This window comes from Somniosus microcephalus, chromosome 6, assembly GCF_052327205.1.
Source record: "Somniosus microcephalus isolate GS21.2 chromosome 6, FLI_Smic_1.0, whole genome shotgun sequence".
Classification (NCBI taxonomy): domain Eukaryota; kingdom Metazoa; phylum Chordata; class Chondrichthyes; order Squaliformes; family Somniosidae; genus Somniosus; species Somniosus microcephalus.
Genome location: NC_140992.1, coordinates 31,734,602 through 31,755,598, shown reverse-complemented (window position 1 = coordinate 31,755,598; position 20,997 = coordinate 31,734,602). Strand labels below are relative to the sequence as shown.

General features: G+C 46.6%; 1 protein-coding gene across 6 annotated transcripts in view; it reads left to right on the top strand.

Moving 5' to 3' along the window:
* The window catches only part of LOC147115585 (mitochondrial fission factor-like), a 305,832-nt gene that overhangs the window by 220,451 nt on the left and 64,384 nt on the right, over nucleotides 1-20,997 (top strand). For all 6 annotated transcript variants that reach the window (XM_085989955.1, XM_085989954.1, XM_085989953.1 and 3 more), the window contains 8 exons: nucleotides 3,351-3,440; nucleotides 4,025-4,164; nucleotides 8,487-8,613; nucleotides 10,582-10,662; nucleotides 11,858-11,956; nucleotides 13,863-13,913; nucleotides 14,192-14,377; nucleotides 17,547-17,680. In XM_085989955.1, the coding sequence (XP_085846081.1) occupies nucleotides 3,351-3,440; nucleotides 4,025-4,164; nucleotides 8,487-8,613; nucleotides 10,582-10,662; nucleotides 11,858-11,956; nucleotides 13,863-13,913; nucleotides 14,192-14,377; nucleotides 17,547-17,680 (908 nt within the window). The remainder of the gene's footprint in view (nucleotides 1-3,350; nucleotides 3,441-4,024; nucleotides 4,165-8,486; nucleotides 8,614-10,581; nucleotides 10,663-11,857; nucleotides 11,957-13,862; nucleotides 13,914-14,191; nucleotides 14,378-17,546; nucleotides 17,681-20,997) is intronic.

The window sequence follows — 20,997 nt, the reverse complement described above, 5'->3', positions numbered from 1 at the left end:
TTGAGAAGGTGGTGGTGAGCCATCTTCTTGAACCGCTGCAGTCCGTGTGGTGAAGGTACACCCACAGTGCTGTTAGGGAGGGAGTTCCAGGATTTTGATCCAGCAACAATGAAGGAACGGCAATATACTTCCAAGTCAGGATGGTGTGTGACTTGGAGGGGAACTTGGAGATGGTGGTGTTCCCATGCGCCTGCTGCCCTTGTCCTTCTCGGTGGTAGAGGTCGCGGGTTTGGGAGGTACTGCTGAAGAAGCCTTGGCGAGTTGCTGCAGTGCATCTTGTAGATGGTACACACTGCAGCCACGGTACGCCGGTGGCGGAGGGAGTGAATGTTTAAGGTGGTGGATGGGGAGCCAATCAAGCGGGCTGCTTTGTCTTGGATGGTGTCGAGCTTCTTGAGTGTTGTTGGAGCTGCACTCATCCAGGCAAGTGGAGAGTATTCCATCACACTCTTGATTTGTGCCTTGTAGATGGTGGAAAGGCTATGGGGAGTCAGGAGGTGAGACACTCACCGCAGAATACCCAGCCTCTGGCCTGCTATTGTTGCCATTGTATTTATGTGGCTGGTCCAGTTAAGTTTCTGGTCAATGGTGACCCCCAGGATATTGATGGTGGGGGATTCGGCGATGGTAATGCCATTGAATGTCAAGGGACGGTGGTTAGATGCTCGCTTGAGAACATCAACCCTTTCCTTCGCTCACCCATAAGAGTTGGCCTGTTGTTGTAGCTCGCTACAATAATAGGCAGCTTTACTGACTGGCTATGGTGTTGAACTGTACATTCCATTTGTCCACATGTCTCTAGGATTTCTCTGGAGTAGGTTCTTAACTCTACCATACTCTTTGTAAGTGGTATTTGTTTAAACTTACTCTCATATGTGTCGTTACTCATGATAGAGCAGTCTGCCGCCGTGTCGATACAAATATCAATATATTGCTCGTTGATCAAAAGTTTTGTACGGAAGTCTTTCTCACGACTGCTTGCATTGCTGCTAGTGGCATAGATACTGTAGATGCCTAGTTCTTCAACATCAGGTGTGTTCACTTCAATATTGTGAATTCCTCCCTTTTGTTGTCGCTGCTTTGCATTGCACTAGAATGGTTCTTACTTCCTGCTTTAGATCTAGCTCTGCAAGCTGTTGAAATATTGCCTTGCTTCTGGCAGTGAAAACACTTCGCATTTCTGTATTGGCAGGACTGTGGTGAGTGATTTCCATTGCAGCGATAACAATTCACTGAACTGCTCTCACCAACATGCTTTTGACTTGGACTCTCAGCTTTAGGTTCGGCGGTGGCTTTGTGACTGTAGACCTCAGCTGCACGAGCCACTTGAGTTGGACGGAGCTCCCTAGCATTCTTAGACGCCATCTCCATAGACAGGGCGATTTTGCATGCTATGTCAAATGTTAGGTTCAGAGTGTTCAGTAACTTGGACTGTGTGCACTCGTCCACCAGTCCACACACAAACTTATCTCACAACGCACGATCCAACAACGTGCCGAAGTTACAATGCAAAGACAGGTTCTTAAGAGCTACAATGTACTCACTGATGGTCTCACTTTGCTTTTGGTTTCTGGTAACAAACTTATAACTCTCTGCTGTTTCTAATGGCTTTGGGTCTAAATGGTCCTCGAGTTTCTCGACATTGTCTTCAAACGACACATCCTTATCTTTCCTTGGCGCGAGTAGGTTTGTCAACGTTCCGTAGACATCTGGCCCGATCTCCGTTAGAAACATTGCTTTCTTACGTTCACAAATTACTTTATTTTGAGTTTGAACATTCTCATCTGCACCTTCGGTCTCAATAATGTTATTGGCCCTAAAAAATATCTCCATCCACTCAATGTAAGAACTGAATGGTTCGCGAGCTCGATCATACATGTCGAGGCTTCCGATGAATCCCATAGGCGCGGCCATGATTGTCCCGATCCCGTCGAACAGTGACTCAGCACACTACCTGTGTACCTGTGAGAATCAACGCCACTGTTGCTGTGTATACATAAACGCAAAGGCGAGCCACAGACGATTCTGCATCAGCATTAACAGTAAAATTCAGTTTAGGTGTCACAAATTCACCTTGTCAACTCAAAGGTTGAACACTGTGTCCTTCCATGGTCCCTAAAAATGGCTTTGGGATCCCATCCCCATCACCAAAATGTAATATATGTGGGTAGAACAAATGAAGGACAGAGACAGGATGAGTTGCTAGTCCATGTGCTTGCTTTATTAGGCCAGGGCGAATTGAGCATGCTCAAACCAAACCATGTGATAATACATTACAGGTTGCTTACATTATACCGTAGCTAGCCTCACTCTGTAGCTAAACCATTTAGGGGGACAAATTGGGTGAGTAGCACCACCTGTTAGCGCCTAAAGAGACAGTCAGTGGCTGTAGCGCCACTGGCTGCGCCTCCCGCGATATTCAGCAGGGGCGCTAATGGTGGCGTTAGCCTTTTGCGCTGCGCCGCCACCGATGACGTCATCGGTGTGCGCAGCGCCCCATTCGCGCCCCGATCGCGATATTTGCTAGCGAACGCCGCTGTAGCGCCGTTCGCTACCCGCGCCCGGTTCACGGGGCCTTGCTGCGCCGGCAGAGGTGCAAGTTAAGGTGGAGGTCGGTGGCCGCCTGCCAGCACCTCCGTCCCCGGCCTCCTGGTCCCCTCTCCCCCCCCCCCCCCCCCCAGCAGCATTGCCGGCTGTTTCCCGAGAGCCCGGCACTTCTCCTTGGTGCCGGGCTCTTTTGCCGGCACTCGCGATCGGGGCTCGCGCTGTTGCAGGCCCCTCCCCCTTAACAGTGGGAGGAAGGCCTGCAGTACTGCAGCGTGCCGGGCATGTAGCGCTGCAAAATTCACTTTCAGCGCCCTAAGAGGGACGCGGAGCGCCTCAAGCTGCGCCCCATCTCCCTCTCGGGGCACTTCAACTGAATTTGCGGCGATCGCTAATGCAGCGATCGCGGCGCAAATTCCAGCGCCCAGGCGAACTTTGCGCCGCTTGGGCGCCTCAGGCCAATTTCTAGGCCTTAGAGTTTAAAGTATTGATGTGCTGGGTTAGCATGAGACCAGGAACGTACAACAGCATGGTGTAACCCAAGTGTTTATGAAATGATTCATTATGTGCAAATATAAATAGCCTGTGGTCCTTGGTTGCTGTCTCTGACTCCATCTGTTAATCTGAATCCCAATCTAGCCCATCATCATACTATGCTTCCTCGAGTGTTACAATGGTGTAATTCGCTTTGGCGGACCTGCTTTGGGGCAGGGCGGGGGGCGGGAAGAGATAGTCTTTTGCAGCTGTATGATTAATACTTGCAAGTTGTAAAATTTCTAATCGTCTTATATTTTTTATCCAAACAGGTCCACCGGGCGATCCAGGTTTAACAGGGAATCCGGGATATCATGGGTCTGCAGGGGTTCCTGGATCTATGGGCTCAATGGGCCTTCCAGGTAAGTTTTGTGATATGAGGATGGAGTAAGATAAGTTTCTAAAACCATCCTATTGCATATAACAATGAGTCAAACTAATTCATTGAAATGGGTTTATACAGAAGTAAGTAATAGCCTCAATCGTTTATTTAAATAAATGTTACAAAGCACTTTACTGATGGGGATTTTCAATCTGAAATGCAAATTAACTTGGATACAAATATGGAAGAGCTTAAGGTGAATAGTAAGTATAATTGTAATGGGGGTAGATGCTGTACTTCTGTGTAACTATAATAGGAAAAGTAATGGTGGTCTACGGGATTGTAATCAGGCTGTGTGGAACTATAATTGAGTTACTTTTTGGACTACATGTTACGATAATGGTGTACCTAGGTGAAGCTGGAGGTGTAATAGCACCTGATAGTGTTATATGGGACTGTGAGGTACATGGGAAGTACAACAGAACTGTAATGGGTACATGGTAGAGTTCTGTGACTACTTGACTACATGTTGCTGATTTGAGATTAACAGAGTACACAGTGGATCTCGATATTGGGTACATTATGGTGCTCTATGTGACTTATTTTTTCTGATGATTTTATCAGGTGACAAAGGAGAGAAAGGGTTCCCAGGGACATCAGGGTCTTTGGCTTTGCCTGGTCCTGGTGGCAAATCTGGTCCAAAGGGAGAGAAAGGAGAACCAAGTAGGACAGTCTATGGCAATACAGGCCCTCCTGGACAAAAGGTAGATTAATACTCATCTGTGAGTTTGAATCATTCACCAAAATGTCATTTTCCTTTAATAGAATTCATATCAATAACATCAATCCAAAAATAGATTGAGGTGTTTTAATCAGTGCATCTGTCTGTCTACCCTCTGGCCAGCTAAGTAGTTGACATCTATGAAGACATCATTATAATTTCTGTGGGGGTTCCCTGTTCTCCTACTGTAATATCGACATACTGTTTATGCTGTTTCTCCAGGGTTTCCACCAATATTCTGCCCATTAAAACAGGAGATTGGGTGAACCCATACTGAAATTCCAGACTCATATCTAAATATAAATCTATCAGGAAAGGATGAACAGGCTGAGTCTCTTTTCTCTTGAAAAGAGAAGGCTGAGGGGTGACCTAATAGAGGTCTTTAAAATAATGAAAGGTGTTGATAGAGTAGACACAGAGAGAATCTTTCCATTTGTGGGGGAAGAGCAAAACTAGAGGCCATCAATATAAGATAGTCACCAAGGAATCCAATAGGGAATTCAGAAGAAACTTCTTTACCCAGAGAGTGGTGAGAATGTGGAACTCGCTACCACAGAGAGTGGTTGAAGCGAATAGTCTAGATGCATTTAATGGGAGGCTAGATAAGCATATGAGGGAGAAGGGAATAGAGGGTTATTCTGATAGTTAGATGAGGAAGGATGGGAAGAGGCTCGAGTGGAGCATAAACTCTGGCATGGACTGGTTGGGCCGAATGGCCTGTTTCTGTGCTGTATACCCTATGTAATCCTATGTAAAAATAGATGGGTTCAATGGGTTGATCTATTAAGAAACTTAATATTGAGGAAAATCAGATGATGTGAACATTGAGGCCATGACTTCTTATAGAGGTAAGGACGAACTGAGGATACAATTACTCACCCACAAAACCACTGTCATTCGCCATTCATATACATTCACAAAGACTGCCTACTTCCACCTTGTAACATTGCCGACCTCCACCCATGCCCCAGCTCATCTGCCACTGAAACCCTCACCTATGCCGTTGTCACCTCCAGTCTCGATTATTCCAATGTTCTCCTGGCCAGCCTCCCATTCTCCAACCCCCGTAAACTTCAGCTCATCCGAAACTCTTCTGCCCGTATCCTATCCTGCACCAAGTCCCGCTCACCTATCAGCCCTGTCCTCACTGACCTACATTGGCTCCCAGTCACCCAATGCCTCAAATTTAACATTCTAAAAAGAGGCAAAGAACAAGGGTTAGCATGTAATGCAATGGGTAAGCAATAGCAGATGAGGGGCAGCACAATGCACCACCAGGGTGTCATTGCTGAGTATTTGAGTGTGTGACTGAGAGAGTTAAGTAGAAAGAGAAAAGTAAGGAAAGCTGCCCAAACACCCTGCTGTGCCTGGTCTCCACCTCGGTCATCTCTGTAGCTGTGTGCGCATTGTCTGCCAATAAGGTAGATGGCCTCTTCTATCTATGTCAATGTTTGAATAGTGGCAGGACCTTCTTCTATCTCGTACACTCCCCTCTGTCATTTGCCAGCTTCTCCTGCAAGTGGAATAGGTTAATGTTTCCCCTGTTTAATGGTTTTCAAGATGTATGAGGCAACTTCGCACAGTGTGCATAATAGCAGGAAGAAACAGCAAGTGAGGCCAAGGTGGGGTAGCAGTTGTGAGAGCAGTAGTTGGTTTTGAGGGTGTGAGTGCAAGCAGAAAGGAGGTGCAGTGAAGCATTCCATGCTAACTTCAGGAGAGCTATGGGAAGCAGGGGAGGGAAAGATTGATCGTGCCCGAGGAACAGAACTGGCATCGCATTATTGTCCCTACTGTCTCAACATTGTAATGTTCTAGCAAGTATATGGACAAAGTGTCAAGGCTATGCCCTCAACTTAGATAGAACATCCCCATATATGTTTTAGAAGCATTCCTTCTGGAAGACTGCTGTAGGTTTGTACACTGCCTTGCATGTGTGGGACCTGAGTTTTAATCCAGCTCAGGCTGCTGGAGTGGAATTTTCCTCTTTGCAATGGCTGTAAAGCCTCCAGATGAGGTAAGTTTGGACAATCTCAACCTGATTCTAGTGAATGCATGTCCGCAGTGCAAAAACTGCTCACAATTCATCATTATTTTGCATATGATAGCAGTCTCCCTTAAAGAGGTCACGAGGTAGCTGGAATGTTAATGGCAATGTCACATGGGTGGACTAGGTGGTGTTAAAGTATCTTTCCTGTTGTTGCTCTGCAGTCAATTGCCATTAGGAAGCTGGCAATATGAGCCCTTATTCCATCGGTGTGTAATGCTCGCAAGCCAAGTACCAATACTTTGAGGCAGGTGAAAAGGAGACAGTGCAGGCGATATTTATGGCAACTAATTTCATGTTACTGGCCCCTTCTCTTCTGTTGTCAGCACATGGGGGCACAGATGCAAGAAGTGCCTGCCTCTCCCGTCACTTGCCAGAAATCCCACCACTTCCACCTCCTTTGCTGCTGATGCAGCGTACGCCCGCATGATACAAATCTATTTTGCCTACCAGCATTATACACTGGCAGAAGTGTGGCAGACATTGTCAGTTTGCTTATGGAGGAAAAGTGGGACAAAGACTTGGGCAAACCGATTCCCATCCCAGATTCTGGCCCTGCACCCAACTCCCGCTGCAAAAGTGTCCACGCAAGCTCAGGAATTTTGGGGCTATAAACTAGAGCTCTGGAGCAAGAAATCTCCAATTCCCGTTCCTTTAGAGCACAGCTGTCCACTGGGAGAACTCAAACAGTGCTTTTTTTCTGTAGGGAAAAGCGAAAGAAGAGAAAAAAGGCAACGTCTAAAGACAGAGTTTAAATTTAGCAGTAATAAATTCATCCTGAAACAATTTTATCTTGCTCAGACATATGAAAGCGTGTGCAGTGTTCTGTTTGGTTATTTTGAAGGTAGGCTCAGTTCCTGGGGTACTTGCAAACAAATCACATCAGAGCACTGCTGTGATAGTCACTAGGGCACGGTTCAAGCTGTATCCGCTAGAGGTCTGAATTCCAAATCCTTTATTTTCTGTTCAAACTTTAACTTTGCATAAACCGGTTTGCAAGATAATGCAGTACAGGTAGACTATCCTTTATCCGCACTTCTGAAAACCGAAAACCTCTGAAAACCGAAAGTTTTTTTGTGGAGCGTAAGTCATGCGCACGACATAACCCGAGTGGCGCCAAACATGACCCGACGCGGCCGATGCTTTTCTGACCTGATTTGCGGGCCAGCTTAGCGTAGGAGTCAGCCGATATCCGGCTTTCCCACAACTGGCGGCGGCAGTCGAGCCCCAGACCCCCACTAAGTCAAGGAATTCAGATACGGAGCAGGGGGAGCTGTAAACAGACTGGGAGCGGCAGCACAGAGAAGCAGGAAGGGGAATGAGACACGCAACAGTCGCAAGAGGTAGCCTGCACTTTTAAAATTTATATTAAATACAAATACTAATTACCAAATTAATTTAATGTTCAGAGTTTCCCAGTCTGAAATAATACCTTCTGAAATCCGAAAATTTCCGAAAACCGAAACACAGCTGGTCCCAAGGTTTTCGGATAAGGGATAGTCAACCTGTAGTACCATTATGCATGGCTGACAGCATTTCATTCAATTAGAGCAAGGCCATTTAGGAGTGAAATCGCGAAGCACTTTTTCACACAAAGAAATCTGAAACTCGCTCCCCCGAAATGCTGTGGCTGCTGGGTCAATGGAAATTTTCAAGACTGAGATCAATAGATTTTTGATGGGTAAGGGTATCAAGGGATATTGAGCAAAGGTGGGTCAATGGAGTTGAGGTACAGATCAACCATGAACTAACTGAATGGCAAACAGGCTCAAAGGGCTGAATGGCCGACCCCGTTCCCATGTTCCACTGGCATTCGCAAATGTGGCTGCGTTATTTTTGTGTATGGTGCGTTCCTATAATGCCTGAAGATTTCAGTATTTGCTGGGCTATCTAATAATTTTAAAGACTTATTCTTATGACTTAGCATAACCAGCACAGTTTTTAAACAACAGGAACACAGTTTAGGAATTTGGGTGCCAAGGTCAGTGCACCTCAATCACAGAGCACACAAATTTCCACCCAATAATGAATAGATGAAAAAATTATGCAACCCATGAATCAAGCACGCTAACATCTCCCAATATATGTTCCCATCACGCCATTAACTGCACCAGGAGGAACGATGGTTTGTAGAATTTATCCCACTAGCTAATAAATTAACTTCTGCTTCAAATAAAACTTCACCGATCAGGCATTCTTAACTTGTATAGATAATACCAGGTCTAAAAATAAACGATTTATTTGATCCTCATGTATCTTAGGGTGATCGAGGCATTTCGTTCCCTAAAGGATCACCAGGAACTCCTGGGTCTCCAGGTAAACCAGGACTTGTAGGGGGTTGTGGGGCCCCTGGTGAAAAAGGCGACCTAGGCCAATCAGGTTGTGCAGGTAATTTGTTTTCAATTGCTTCGATATGTTTGCTTCAGACCATCTCCAAAAGTCAAATGGGCCCTGCCCATAGCACGCAGCTTGACATGAAGCAGTCATTCATGAAAGAAAAACTTATGAAATAATACTGAGCGGCCTACGGGTGGCGCTGTCCAGGGAGAGTATAAATACACGGGCATGGGCCCAGCTTGCGCAGGACATTCTTAACAGGAACTAGACCTCCATGTTGTAAAACAGTTGATTAAAGCTTTGTTTAACGCTTAGACCAAGTGCCTAGTAGTTTTTTTGCGTCACAGCTGCTCTGGTCAAAGGCACTAACGACATCCTCTGTGATTGAGATTGTGGTTTATCGTCCCTGTTTATTTTTTTCAACCTCTCTGCTGCCTTTAGCACCATTGATGATTCCATCCTCAGCTAACATCTTTCTTCAGCAGTCCCTCTTCATGGCACTGCTCCTCTTTGGTTTCATTCGTATTTGTACCAATGCTGACAATACAAATCTGACGAAAGGTCATCGAGCTGAAACATTAACTGTTTCTCTCTCCACAGATGCTGCCAGACCTGCTTGAGTATTTCCAGCATTTTTCTGTTTTTAATTCAGATTTCCAGCTTCTGCCGTATTTTGCTTTTGTAATACAAATCTATTAATGGTTTCTCCTCTCTCGCCCACACAGTCACCACTGATGTGCCCAGCACTCTATCCTTGCTTCCCTCCTCTCATCATCTATATGCTGCCCCTTGGTGCCATCATTTTTTTGGAAGCCTGGGATCAGGCTCCATTTGTATGCTTTGACATACAGCTTTACCTTTCTGCCTTCTCTTTTGATTCTAGAACTATTGTTCAACTCTCCAACTGCTTGGCCAATATCAAGTCTTGGACAAATTAAAATTACTTCCACTTCACTACAAGCTTAAACGGGAACCATCTTTTTCCTGCTCCCGTTTGTTTATACAAGCCTTATTTTTTTTATCTGCATCAACCTCTTTAACTGCCACTTTGAGCTAAATCTGGTGATGCAGAACCTTGGCCTGCTGCATGATCCAGAGCTGAGTTTTCTTCCCCACATGTATCACCATCGCCAATGCCATTTTTACTTGCCTCTGGCTTTACTTCTCCCTCACTGCTACTGAGACTCTAATCCATACTTTTATCTCCTCAAAACTCGACTTCTCTAATTCTATCCAAGCTGGCCACCCTGCTTCCGCCCTCCAAAAATTGCAACTCCTTCAGCATGCCAATGCCCATGTCCGTATTCGCTCAAATCCCTGCACTTTCATCACCCTGGTTATTGATAGGTTCCACTGACTCCCTGTGCCCCTCCAAATCAATTTCCAGATTTCCACCACCTCACTCATAAGAATTAGGAGCAGAAGTAGGCCTTTGATTCCCCATGAGTCCAAAAATCTATCTCCGCCCTGAATATCCTCAACGACTCAGCATCCACAGCCCTCTGGGGTAGAGAAATCCAAAGATTCACAACCCTCTGAGTGAAGAAATTCCATCCTACATCAGGCAATCTCCTTCAGCCTTGTCCTCCGTCATACCCTTGACTCTTCTGACATTGGTCTACTCCTTTTTCTCCATTCTCTTTGTTCCATTATTACTTGCTGATCCTTCTGCCTCTCTGCCCCTGGCCTCTGGAGCTTCCTCCCAAAATGCGTCAAACTTACCTCCTCCTCCCCTGTTTTCAAACACCTTCTCATAACTTTCTTTGCTTTTCTTTTGCTCTTTCAGCCGCGCTCTATAATTATGTTTTTCTCTCTTCTCTTCTTACATGTCCATTTCTCTCTCCACTCTGTCAAATGTTCTTTAACTTTTTTCCAATTCAATGAATGTTGTATAAGTTGTGGCAGATAATGTGCCAGAAGTTGTTCACTGAAAGATTGTGAAAAATATCTGTGTTGTTCAGCAATTAAAGTTAGCTTCTTCCTTTTATTTATGTTGCTTTCACTGGCGTCATCTTGTAGGTTCTTCAGGTCCTCAAGGCTGTAAAGGACTGGATGGGAAACCAGGCTTACCAGGAGGTCCAGGTGTCCGAGGTACTCCAGGTAAGATTCCTCCCTCCAATAATTAAAATCTACTCTGGCCAGGAAATTCCCAGCTGCTGATCCCGTCCCGTTGACGTTGCCATGTGTAACTGGGATTTCCACTGCACCTCCGGCAAAGGAACGCCAGTGGGGTGGGGGCATTTCCGAGGAATTTCCCAGCCTCTTTAAGACCCAGAAATTCGGGTCGGGGGCTTCCCGCGGGTGCAAGCCCCCGACCTGCACTTACCTTGCGCGCCGGCTGTTGAGCTGTGGGCCCCCGTGGGATTCCGATCCTGGGCCTGCTCCAACTGCCGGCGCGCAGTGCTTGCGTATCCCAGGGGCACAGTTAATTCGATGCGTCCCCTGGCATCACGTGGGCCATGGGGAGCCAATCGGAGCAGGGAATGCCCATTCATAAGTTTGACAGGTCAAAACTTATAAATACTACGAGCCCCAAAACATCACTAAATCTTCAAATAATTTTTTTTAAAACATCACATTTTTAAAATAAACTATAAATTACATGAAATAACTATTTTAAACAATAATTTAAATTTTTGAAAAAAATAATTTTATTTTCTAACGGGGCTAAAATTAAACTTACCTTGCTTTAAAGTATTTAAAAATAATAAACCTGTGGAAAAAATGTTTTAATTTTAATTAATTCACCACTTACCTTGTAAAAAGCAGGCCTTGCGACTGCTTTTTATATGTGTAACTTCTGGAGACTTACCCTCCCGGGAAAACCTGTAAAAAAAAAAAAAACGTAAGTTCGATGCGCACGCGCTGCCTCTCCTGCGCACGCGTTCGAACTCTGAACCCCTTCGTTCAGGGGAACGGAAGTGCCGGTTTCCCGCGCATGCACAGTGCATGCAGGAAACCGGCACTTCCATTGGGCTTACGGGTGAGTACCCCATGCGTACTCACCCGTGGAGACCCGAATTTCTGGGCCAATACTTATACTGATAAGGTTCATTCCCATTAAAGTCACAGGCCCACAGTAAAGGATCATACAATTTGTAGCTTTAGTAACATCACTCTAGATTTGAGTAGAGATGTATAAGGGTAGGAATTAAGACCGCTCATGCTAAATTCCTTGGCGCTATTTTAGCACAGGCCATAACCTGTTTAAAGTAAATTGTTTATACTTTTGGTTACTTTTTGGAGACAAACATTGCTATTTTTTAATCCTTTATCCTTGATATCCCGAATACAGGAATAGCGGGACGCATTGGTCTTCCAGGAGCAATGGGTGCAAAGGGCAATCAAGGAAGTGATGGTTTCCCAGGTCTTCATGGACTGAAAGGAGATCCAGGTGAGCATCTCCTGACAAAGCATTTTGAGTTCATCTTTAATGACATTTGCTTTCATTTGGATGTGTTGGAGCAATTCTCTTTTCCCTTTGTTCAATCAGGATGACCAATATACAAGAAGCTACCTTACACCTAATTCTTAACCAAAATCAATAGGTTGCAATAACCTGAGTAGCCTCACTAAGCAAGCACTGAGGGGCTGGAAATTCTCAGCCCTATTTTGCAGCGAAAATGTGGCTGAGCAGTTGCCGGGGACGTCCACTCCTGGCCCGTCAGAGTATCCAGAGTTACTTAAGCTACACCGGTTTTGCGGGTTCCCATTGCCAATGTGGGTGCATCTTCAGGTGGGAAATGCAGCAATGGCAAGCAACCCACTGCCTGCCAGCATTGTTTATGTTTCATTGCTGTGACCAATTAGCCCCCTTTATAAGGGGGCCATCTAAGGCCTTTGTGCTGTCGTTCCTTTGGGTAACAGGAGAGTGCACCCTAAGTAGATCTCAGTTCCATCTTTCAAGGTACATCTCAGTTACTGAGCGGTAAAAAGCACAGAGCTGAGGAAATTCCAGTATGCGAGTTTCCTCCCCTCAGTCCTGCTCCGCCCGCCTCCCAACCAACATCATGATACCATGTTTGGGGAAGATAGTGGTTCCATCTACCCCAGGTCCTGTTGGAAATATAAGAGATTTAGGTCAGAGAGCAAGAGAAACATTTTTTTACATGAAGGATTGTGAGGCTGTGGAATGCAATATTGGAGTTAGTGATTGAAGCAGAGACCTCATCAACATTTTAAACTAGGTGAGATAGATTGTTGAAGGAAAGACTGATGTAGGAGTAGGGTGGGCTACTGTTCGTGTGGCGGATAAACACCGGTATGGACTGGTTAGGCGGGAAGACCTGTTTCCATGTTGTTGTAATTTCTATGGCCGGGATTTTGCCGGTGCTAAGCGGACGGGATCGGTGGCGGGTCGGCAGTGAAATTTGATTTGATTGACAGTGGTGCTGGTGTCAACCTGGTGCAGCATGTGGCAGCCAGGGTGTACAGCGTCAAGTGAAATAAATCTGGCCATGGTGATGCCATCGCTGGCCTCCCGGACAGCAAAGTTCTCGGCTGCTGATGCCCTGTGTCCTGTGCAGCATCAGGTGATTGCGGAGATCTTTGGTATTGTTGTTGATGATATTGGTGTGCCTGGTGATGTTGGTGCTGAGGCTGATTGTGGAGGGATTCAGAGGACCAAGGTGAGATTTTTTCAAGGGCACCGATGTTGCTGGAATAGATGGCAGCTGAAGTTGAGATGACAGAAGTGATCTGTCAATGGTGAGAGAGCTTGCTCCAAGGAGGGGACAGTGGATAGAGAGTTTACTCCAAAACTTCCAATCTGCCTAAAGCTCAAAAGTGTTTTCCAAGTCCGGAAGGCTCAAGCTTCTGACATTGGAAAGTGACCAGCTGTGGTAGCTTTTATACCACTTTCGCAGCTGTCACCTATTCACAGCAATGGGGAGACATGTAGAACCCGACCTACTTACCTGACGTGATCTCTGAATGACGTGAACCTTGTTAAAAAGTGGTAAAATAGAAATAGGCTGGCAAAATAGTCGTTAACAAGCGTTTAACTATCTTAAATGCCTCCCCCGCCGCTTGGTGTCGGGTCTGTTCTGAAATCGCAGGCCCGACACTTTGGAAACTTACATGGAGGTGGGTTCGCAGGGGGTTCCCAACCCGCTGTCAATCATTTTGATTTTGACAGTGGACCCGCCTCCAAACCCGTCCTCTGAGCGCCGGTAAAATCGCGGCCAATGTTTCAGTTTCAAGCTGTAATAATTCAGAGTGTCAAGCTTTGGTGGTTTCGTTGCAATTCAAACTAAATACAGATCCCATCTCTCTCTCTCTCTCTCTCTCTCTCTATACAGGTTTTCCTGGAAGAGGATATAAAGGCCAAAAGGGTCGACCAGGCCCACCAGGTCAGATTAAAATATACACGTATAACATTGCACCAATACAATTTAAGTGGGTAATATCCAAGTACATGTTGGTGGCAGGGAACCGCTCCCATTGGCAGTGCATATTGGAAAATGATAGGCCTGCTGTCCACAATTTTCCTTCCGTGGATTTCAATTATTGATATGTGCTGCTGACGAAAAAGATTCGTACCGCCAGTGCGTGCTCGGAAAATTACCCCCTAACTGTCAAGGTGTTATTCACATTACCTGAAATTAATATTGTTCTTAAATTCAAACAGGTCTCAAAGGAGATATAGGACTTCCAGGTGATGCTGGTGGACAAGGTTCTCCTGGTCCAGGAGGTGACCTAGGCGCTCCTGGACCTCCTGGATCCTGTGGTGAACCTGGGCCACCTGGTCCTGCTGGAATGAGTATTCAGGGTCCCAGAGGAAACAGAGGATCTCAAGGCATCCCTGGGTCTGCAGGTAAAGTCCAATTGCATAAATAAAAACATTATGGGAGGTAATTTTAACCCCCAAGAATGGGTGGGTTTGGGTTCAATGTAAAAAAAAATTCAACCCCGACCCTAGCCCGCTTCAAACCTGCCCACTTCTGGTTTTAACCGCGGCAGGACGGTGGGGTGGGGTGGGGGGGGAGGGGGGGATTTGGGCGACCAATCTGCCCTCTCAGTGGAGGAGGGTTGGATGGTCAACATTTTTAAGGCGGCTGCATGCCTCCATTTTTACAGGCTTTTTGTTTTTAACCCATTTCGGCCGGGTTTCCCGAGCCAGCAGGTAAAAGGAAGTGAGAAGAGTCGGATCCATGAGGTAAGTGCATTTACAGCACTGCTTGTGGGCCAGGAGGAGCCCGGAGTGTTTTCCCCCAGCCCAGCAAGCTTACTTGCTCCCAACTCCATGATCGCCAACTACACCCCCCACCCCCCCGCCGATCTCCACCCCCATCCCAGCAACCTCCCCCCACCTCCATGTTGTTCTCCCACCCTGAAGACATTGGGGGCAATTTTCACAAGAAACAGGCGGCCAACAATTGAAAATTGGGGGGTGGGGGGTGGGGATGGTAGCTCGGCGGCACAATTGATGCAATTTTCAAGTGGGCCTGCAAACGGGCAAGCAGTCCGCCTGCCTATTACTGGGAGGGCGCTGCTTAAATATGCACATCGATGGTCCCATGACGGTTGTAGGGCCCCAATTGCAATTTTCAGGTACAAATGGGCGGCGAGTGTGCTGTACATACTCTGCCCACTTATGCCAAGCATTGCGCAGCCTAAGCAGGGGTCGTTAAAGGGGCCATTGGAGGCCGCTCAAAACACGACCCTGGAAATTTCCAATTTTTACTTCAGTGGTTGTTCCGAAGAACATTTTGTTGCCCAATAGACTTCTATATAACCACCGTCCAGCTGCAGTTGAACCAACAGAGTAACAATAATCCAGCACACACCGCATCATAATTGTTTCAGTCAGTTGTGGCAGTCCTTCACCTTTGTGTTTCTTTCTTCAGTTCCTGTTATGAAGTAGATACATAGAAGGTGCACTTCAGGGAAACATTGGATACCGCATTTATGGAAGAAACAGGCCTGACCAAATAAAGCATTACAGCCTGGGCCATCCTCTTCAATAAATTTTGTATCAGATGGCTTGTCAGTGTGTTTAATAGAATCAAGGCAATTTCAGCACAAAGTGGGCCCATTTGATCTGTCCGTATGTGCACTTTAAATTGATGGAGTAACAGTATTCCCTGCATATTTATACATGGTGACTGGGATTTTAAGAATTAGGAGCAGGAGTACGCCATACGGCCCCTCGAGCCTGCTCCATCATTCAATAAGATCATGGCTGATCTTCAACCTCAACTACACTTTCCCGCCTGATCTCCATATCCCTTGATTCCCCTAGAGTCCGGGGGCTCCAATTTCCAGGCCCCGTGGAGGCGGGTTTGGAGGCGGGAGTGGGGGGAAAATTGCAGAATCGGGGGGCACGAACCCTTCCCGCCCCCAACCCGCCTCCATGCCTGTTTCCCAGGAGGCGGGTACCCGACCTGTGCTGGGAGCCGCCTCCCCGAGGCGGGAAGGGGATTAGTGCCAATTAACTGCCTGTTAACAGGTAGTGAACAGGCAGTTTTTGGCCTAATCCCTATTTTTATCCCTGAAGTGTGGGCTGCCCGACGGCTCCAAACCACGCCAAGTTAGCGAGGCGAACCGTCGGGCTGAAGGGCTTGGAGGGTTCGAGATGTCCAGTGTTCAGGTGAGTAATGGGTGCATGAGTGCAGAGGTAAGTGTGTTTGGTGTGTGTAAAGTGTTTAAATAAGTTTTACTTACCTTTACTTACTAATGCAGGCTTCCTTCCTTCAGGTCTCGGGAGTCCCTCATCTCACCGACACAGAAAGCAGAATGGCCGCGAGCTGTCAAAAGTTGCAGCCTCTGCTTTCTGTTCTGGAGAGATTTCTAACTGAGTCTGTGGAGAAGGACTCAAGTTAGAAGTCAGATTGTCAGTGTTTGACAGCTTCACAGAGCTGTCAAACGCTGATATTTCATTTGTCAAAAGCGCTTGACAGATGAAATGTCAATCCCTGATGTCACCTGTAACCGGGTGTCCCTTAATTGGCCTGCTGAGCCCACTGGGTGAGCTCAACAAGGTCAATCAAGGGAAAATCACGTGGGTTGGCCACAAATCGATGGAGGCGGGACTACAACCCAAAAAGTGGGAGTCCCGCCTCCATCACATCCCCATTGACAAAATCCAGCCCCAAAAATCTAGCTATCTCAGCCTTGAAAATACTCAACGACTCAGCATTCACAGCCCTCTGGGGTAGAGAATTCCAAAGATTCACAACCCTCTGAGTGAAGAAATTCCTCCTCATCTCAGTCTTAAAAGGCCGGCCCCTTATCATTGAGACTATGTCCCCTAGTTCTAGACTCTGCAGCCTGGGGGAAAAACAACCTCTCAGCATCCGCCCAGTCAATCCCCCTCAGAATCTTTTATGTTTCAATGAGATCACTTCTCATTCTTGAAACTCCAGAGAGTATAGGCCCAATCTACTCAATAAAATTGAGTAGGCCCCAGTGAGATATCTTTTCTGCTGCAGCACTTCTGACACAGGCTGGGAGCACAGGTTGGGAAATTCTAAATGTGAATGCTGAAGTGAAAATTCACAGCTGTATTGTTTATGTCAAAGATACAGGTACAAACCGATTAGATAAGAGAAAAAGTTTTAAACCCGAGGCTGCCTTCCATCGTGATGCCATTGAGAGTGTAACATTGCCAGATTACATCAAAAATTACTTCAGCAGCATGAGATTAGTGTTGGTTTCATTAGTTGTGTCATTGTTATCACAGCTGTGGATACAATGAACCATGTTAATTGGATAGTTTATATCTCGTGTCTTTGCCATGTTAACGGTGGTGCAGTTGTTAACTAAAGTCAGTTAAGACAGTTCAAAAATATTGTAGGATTTCCAAATCAGCTGGAATAATCGTTTTTGGAAAATCATTCCTGGTGCGTATTATCTGATATAACCTATTTTTGGTATAAACGCGTGCGTGTGTATACGTGTGTATGCATGTTTTGTGTATATATATATAAAATGACGTCGCAAATATTCTTCTCTAAGTAAATTGGTCTCCTCTCTATATTTAGGTTACCGTGGACCGAAAGGATTACTTGGACAACTGGGGCCAGATTGTATAAAAGGGGTTGAAGGCTCACCTGGTTTGCCAGGAGTCCCAGGCAATCCAGGTGACAGAGGTGATCCAGGTGTAAAAGGACAACTAGTAAGGAGTTTGTAAAATCATCTATTTTTGGCACTTTCTTGTGTGTGTTTCTTGTGTGTTGTGATGGAAGGTACAAACCTGTTAAACCTACTCTTTGGGGTGAAAGGAGTGAGGTTAAAAAAAAAAACAAATGGCTGACTTTTGCAACCTGCCCAGTTGCAATAGCCATGGCAGCAGTTGATATCATAATGAGGCATCTGAATTTGCAGTGAGGTACTACATATCTTCACCTTTAGAATCAAGCCTAGAGTGATGGGGTGGTAGTTTCTTTTCACTGTTAGGATGCATGCATTAAATTAATGGTCAGAAAATGATGTGCCACACATGTCCACATTTCTCATATGCGCTACTTGTGGTTGAGGCTCCTTGCCAGAAGAGGGAAGTCACGCCTTATATGAAATTAATTTGAATGTCCTGAACCTAGTTCCTAATAGCTGTGGACCCACAACACCAATATCCCCATAATTCAGCAACAATTGGCACTAACGGGGACATTTCCTACTCTGGGCACATGCCTGGAGCACATATCAGGGAGATTGCATCCAAATTAAAGGATGGAAAGTAATGGTTGGAATGTGAAATTTCCTGATATCTGCTCCTGGGATGAGGCCAGAGTGCTGAAACAGAAAAATTCCCCTTAAATTGACAGTCTCACTCCAGATAGGTCAGGAAAAGTGGGTGCTTATCCAGAACCAAGTCTAAATCCCCCAAAGTCTCCAATTTAAAATACCCATCCTTGTGTTTAAATAGTTTCATGGTCTTGCCCCCCGCTATCCCTGTAACATCCTCCAGCCCTACAAACAGCCCTTGAACTTTCCGTTCCTCTGACTCTGGCCTCTGTTGCATCCCCCACACCCCACATCTCACCCCACCTTTAGTGACTGTGCCTTCAGCCGCCTTGGCCGCACACTCTGGAATTCCCCCCCAAAACACCTTCTCCAATCCATCTCCTCCTTTAAAACTCTCCTTAAAAACCATCCCTTTGACCAATCTTTTGTTCACCACTCCTATTATCTCCTTCTTTGGCTCAGCGTCCATATTTTTGATGATGTCTCTTGGGTTGTTTTTCTACGTTAAAGGCACTACTGTATATAAATGCAAGTTGTTGCTTTTTCTTGGTAAAACAGAAATATCACACTGGCGCAACTGAAGAAGCTTTGCTCGAAGTGCTGAATAATGCTAAAAGTTGAAATTTGTTCATTCCGTAGCACCATATTAATTTTTTGCTTTCCCATATTAGTCCCTCTGAATGAGATTACTAGTTTGTGCTAAATTGTGAACAGTTTTATGCTGTGATTCTGTGCTCACTAGTAGCTGGGTTCAGATTGCCAAACTTTAGGGCCTTTATAACCAACAACGTGAGAGAACATCCCATCAGTATGGGCTGGATTAAAACACAGGTCCCATTGGTGAAAGGATTGATTTCTAACCTATTCTATGACACAATGCTCTGCCAATATGGTCGATGGGGGACATAGTCCCCAAACCTGAATTCTTGAAGGTCACATCCAAAACCCAGAGCTGCACTGTGGAGAATCCGAGCATGAGCTGCCGACTCTAAGCTCCCAACATCCCCTTTCTGCCCATTCTATGCTTCCAGGGTTTCCCTCCAACCTCCTAATACATCTGAGCTCCCCCTTCAGTGACAGTGAGTGCTAGGGGTTGAGCAACCAATGGAGATCGACAAGGACAATGGTGTGCAGAACTTGATATTAGGTAGTATCTGTGTGGCAGAGTTCTGAATGAATTGTAGTTTAGGTAGGGTGGTGCTTGGGAAGCCACAGAGAAAATATTGGAAAAATCAAGTCTTGAGATGACAACCCCCCCATGATGGACAGGATAGGGTCTTGAAGTCTTTCCTGTTGCATATTGTGCACGGACCAAAAGTTAAGAGATGTACATAAGCTGTCCTGGTGTGGACATCCACTCAGACTTAATGAATGGGAACTTTAGCACAAAAACAGGTGGATTGGGAGTAAACATTTTAAAATTCTGAACCCCGACACCAACCCGCCCACTTCCAGTTTTTACAGAGGCAGGACAAGAGTTGGGAAGCCAACCCGCTCCCAGGAGGCGGGTTGGCAATTTAAATATTTTAATGAGGCTGGCGGCCTCTGATTTAATGGGAGATTTCCCAGGCCTCGGGAAATCCGGCAGCTGAAGCGAGGTGAGGACAGCGTCGGAGAGAAGGTAAGTGCCTTCATAGCTCTGCTTGTGGGCCAGGAGGAGCAGGAGTGCTTCTCCTCCCCCACCGACACCCCCCCAGCTCCCCCGCCATCAGACGCCCACTCCCCCCCCATAGTGTATGTTTAGTGAATGTTTAGTACACTAAACATCCGTAAGACAAAGGTCCTCTACCAACCTGCCCCCGCCACACAGTACTGCCCCCCCGATTATCAAAATCCACGACAAGGCCTTGGACAACGTGGACCACTTTCCATACCTTGGGAGCCTACTGTCAACAAGGGCGGACGTCGACGACGAAGTCCAACACTGCCTTCAGTGTGCCAGTGCAGCCTTCGGTCGCCTGAGGAAGAGAGTGTTTGAAGACCAGGACCTCAAACCCGGCACTAAGCTCATGGTCTACAGAGCAGCAGTGATACCCGCCCTGCTGTATGCCTCCGAGACATGGACCATGTGCAGCAGGCACCTCAAAGCACTGGAGAGGTACCACCAATGCTGCCTCTGCAAGATCCTGCAAATCCATTGGCAGGATAGGCGCACCAACATCAGTGTTCTTGCTCAGGCCAACATCCCCAGCATCGAAGCTTTGACCACGCTCAATCAGCTCCGATGGACGGGTCACATTGTCCGCATGCCCGATATGAGACTCCCAAAACAAGCTCTCTACTCGGAACTCCGACACGGCAAGAGAGCCCCAGGTGGGCAGAGAAAATGCTTCAAGGATGCCCTCAAAGCCTCCTTGAAAAAGTGTAACATCCCCACCGACACCTGGGAATCCCTGGCCCAAGACCACACAAAGTGGAGGAGAAGCATCCGGGAAGGCGCCGAACACCTCGAGTCTCTTCGCCGGGAGCAAGCGGAAGCCAAGCGCAGGCAGCACAAGGAGCGCACGTCAACCCAAGCACCCCACCCATCCGCCCCTTCAACCACCTGTGACAGAGACTGTAGGTCCCGCATTGGACTCATCAGTCATCTGAGAACTCATTTTTAATGTGGAAGCAAGTCATCCTCGGCTCCGAGGGACTGCCTAAGAAGAAATCCCCCCCATACAAAGGCCCCTGCGGTCGGGGATCAGCACTCTCACCCCCCCCCCCCCCCCCCCCACAGGATTGGACCCTCCAAGATCAGGGGTC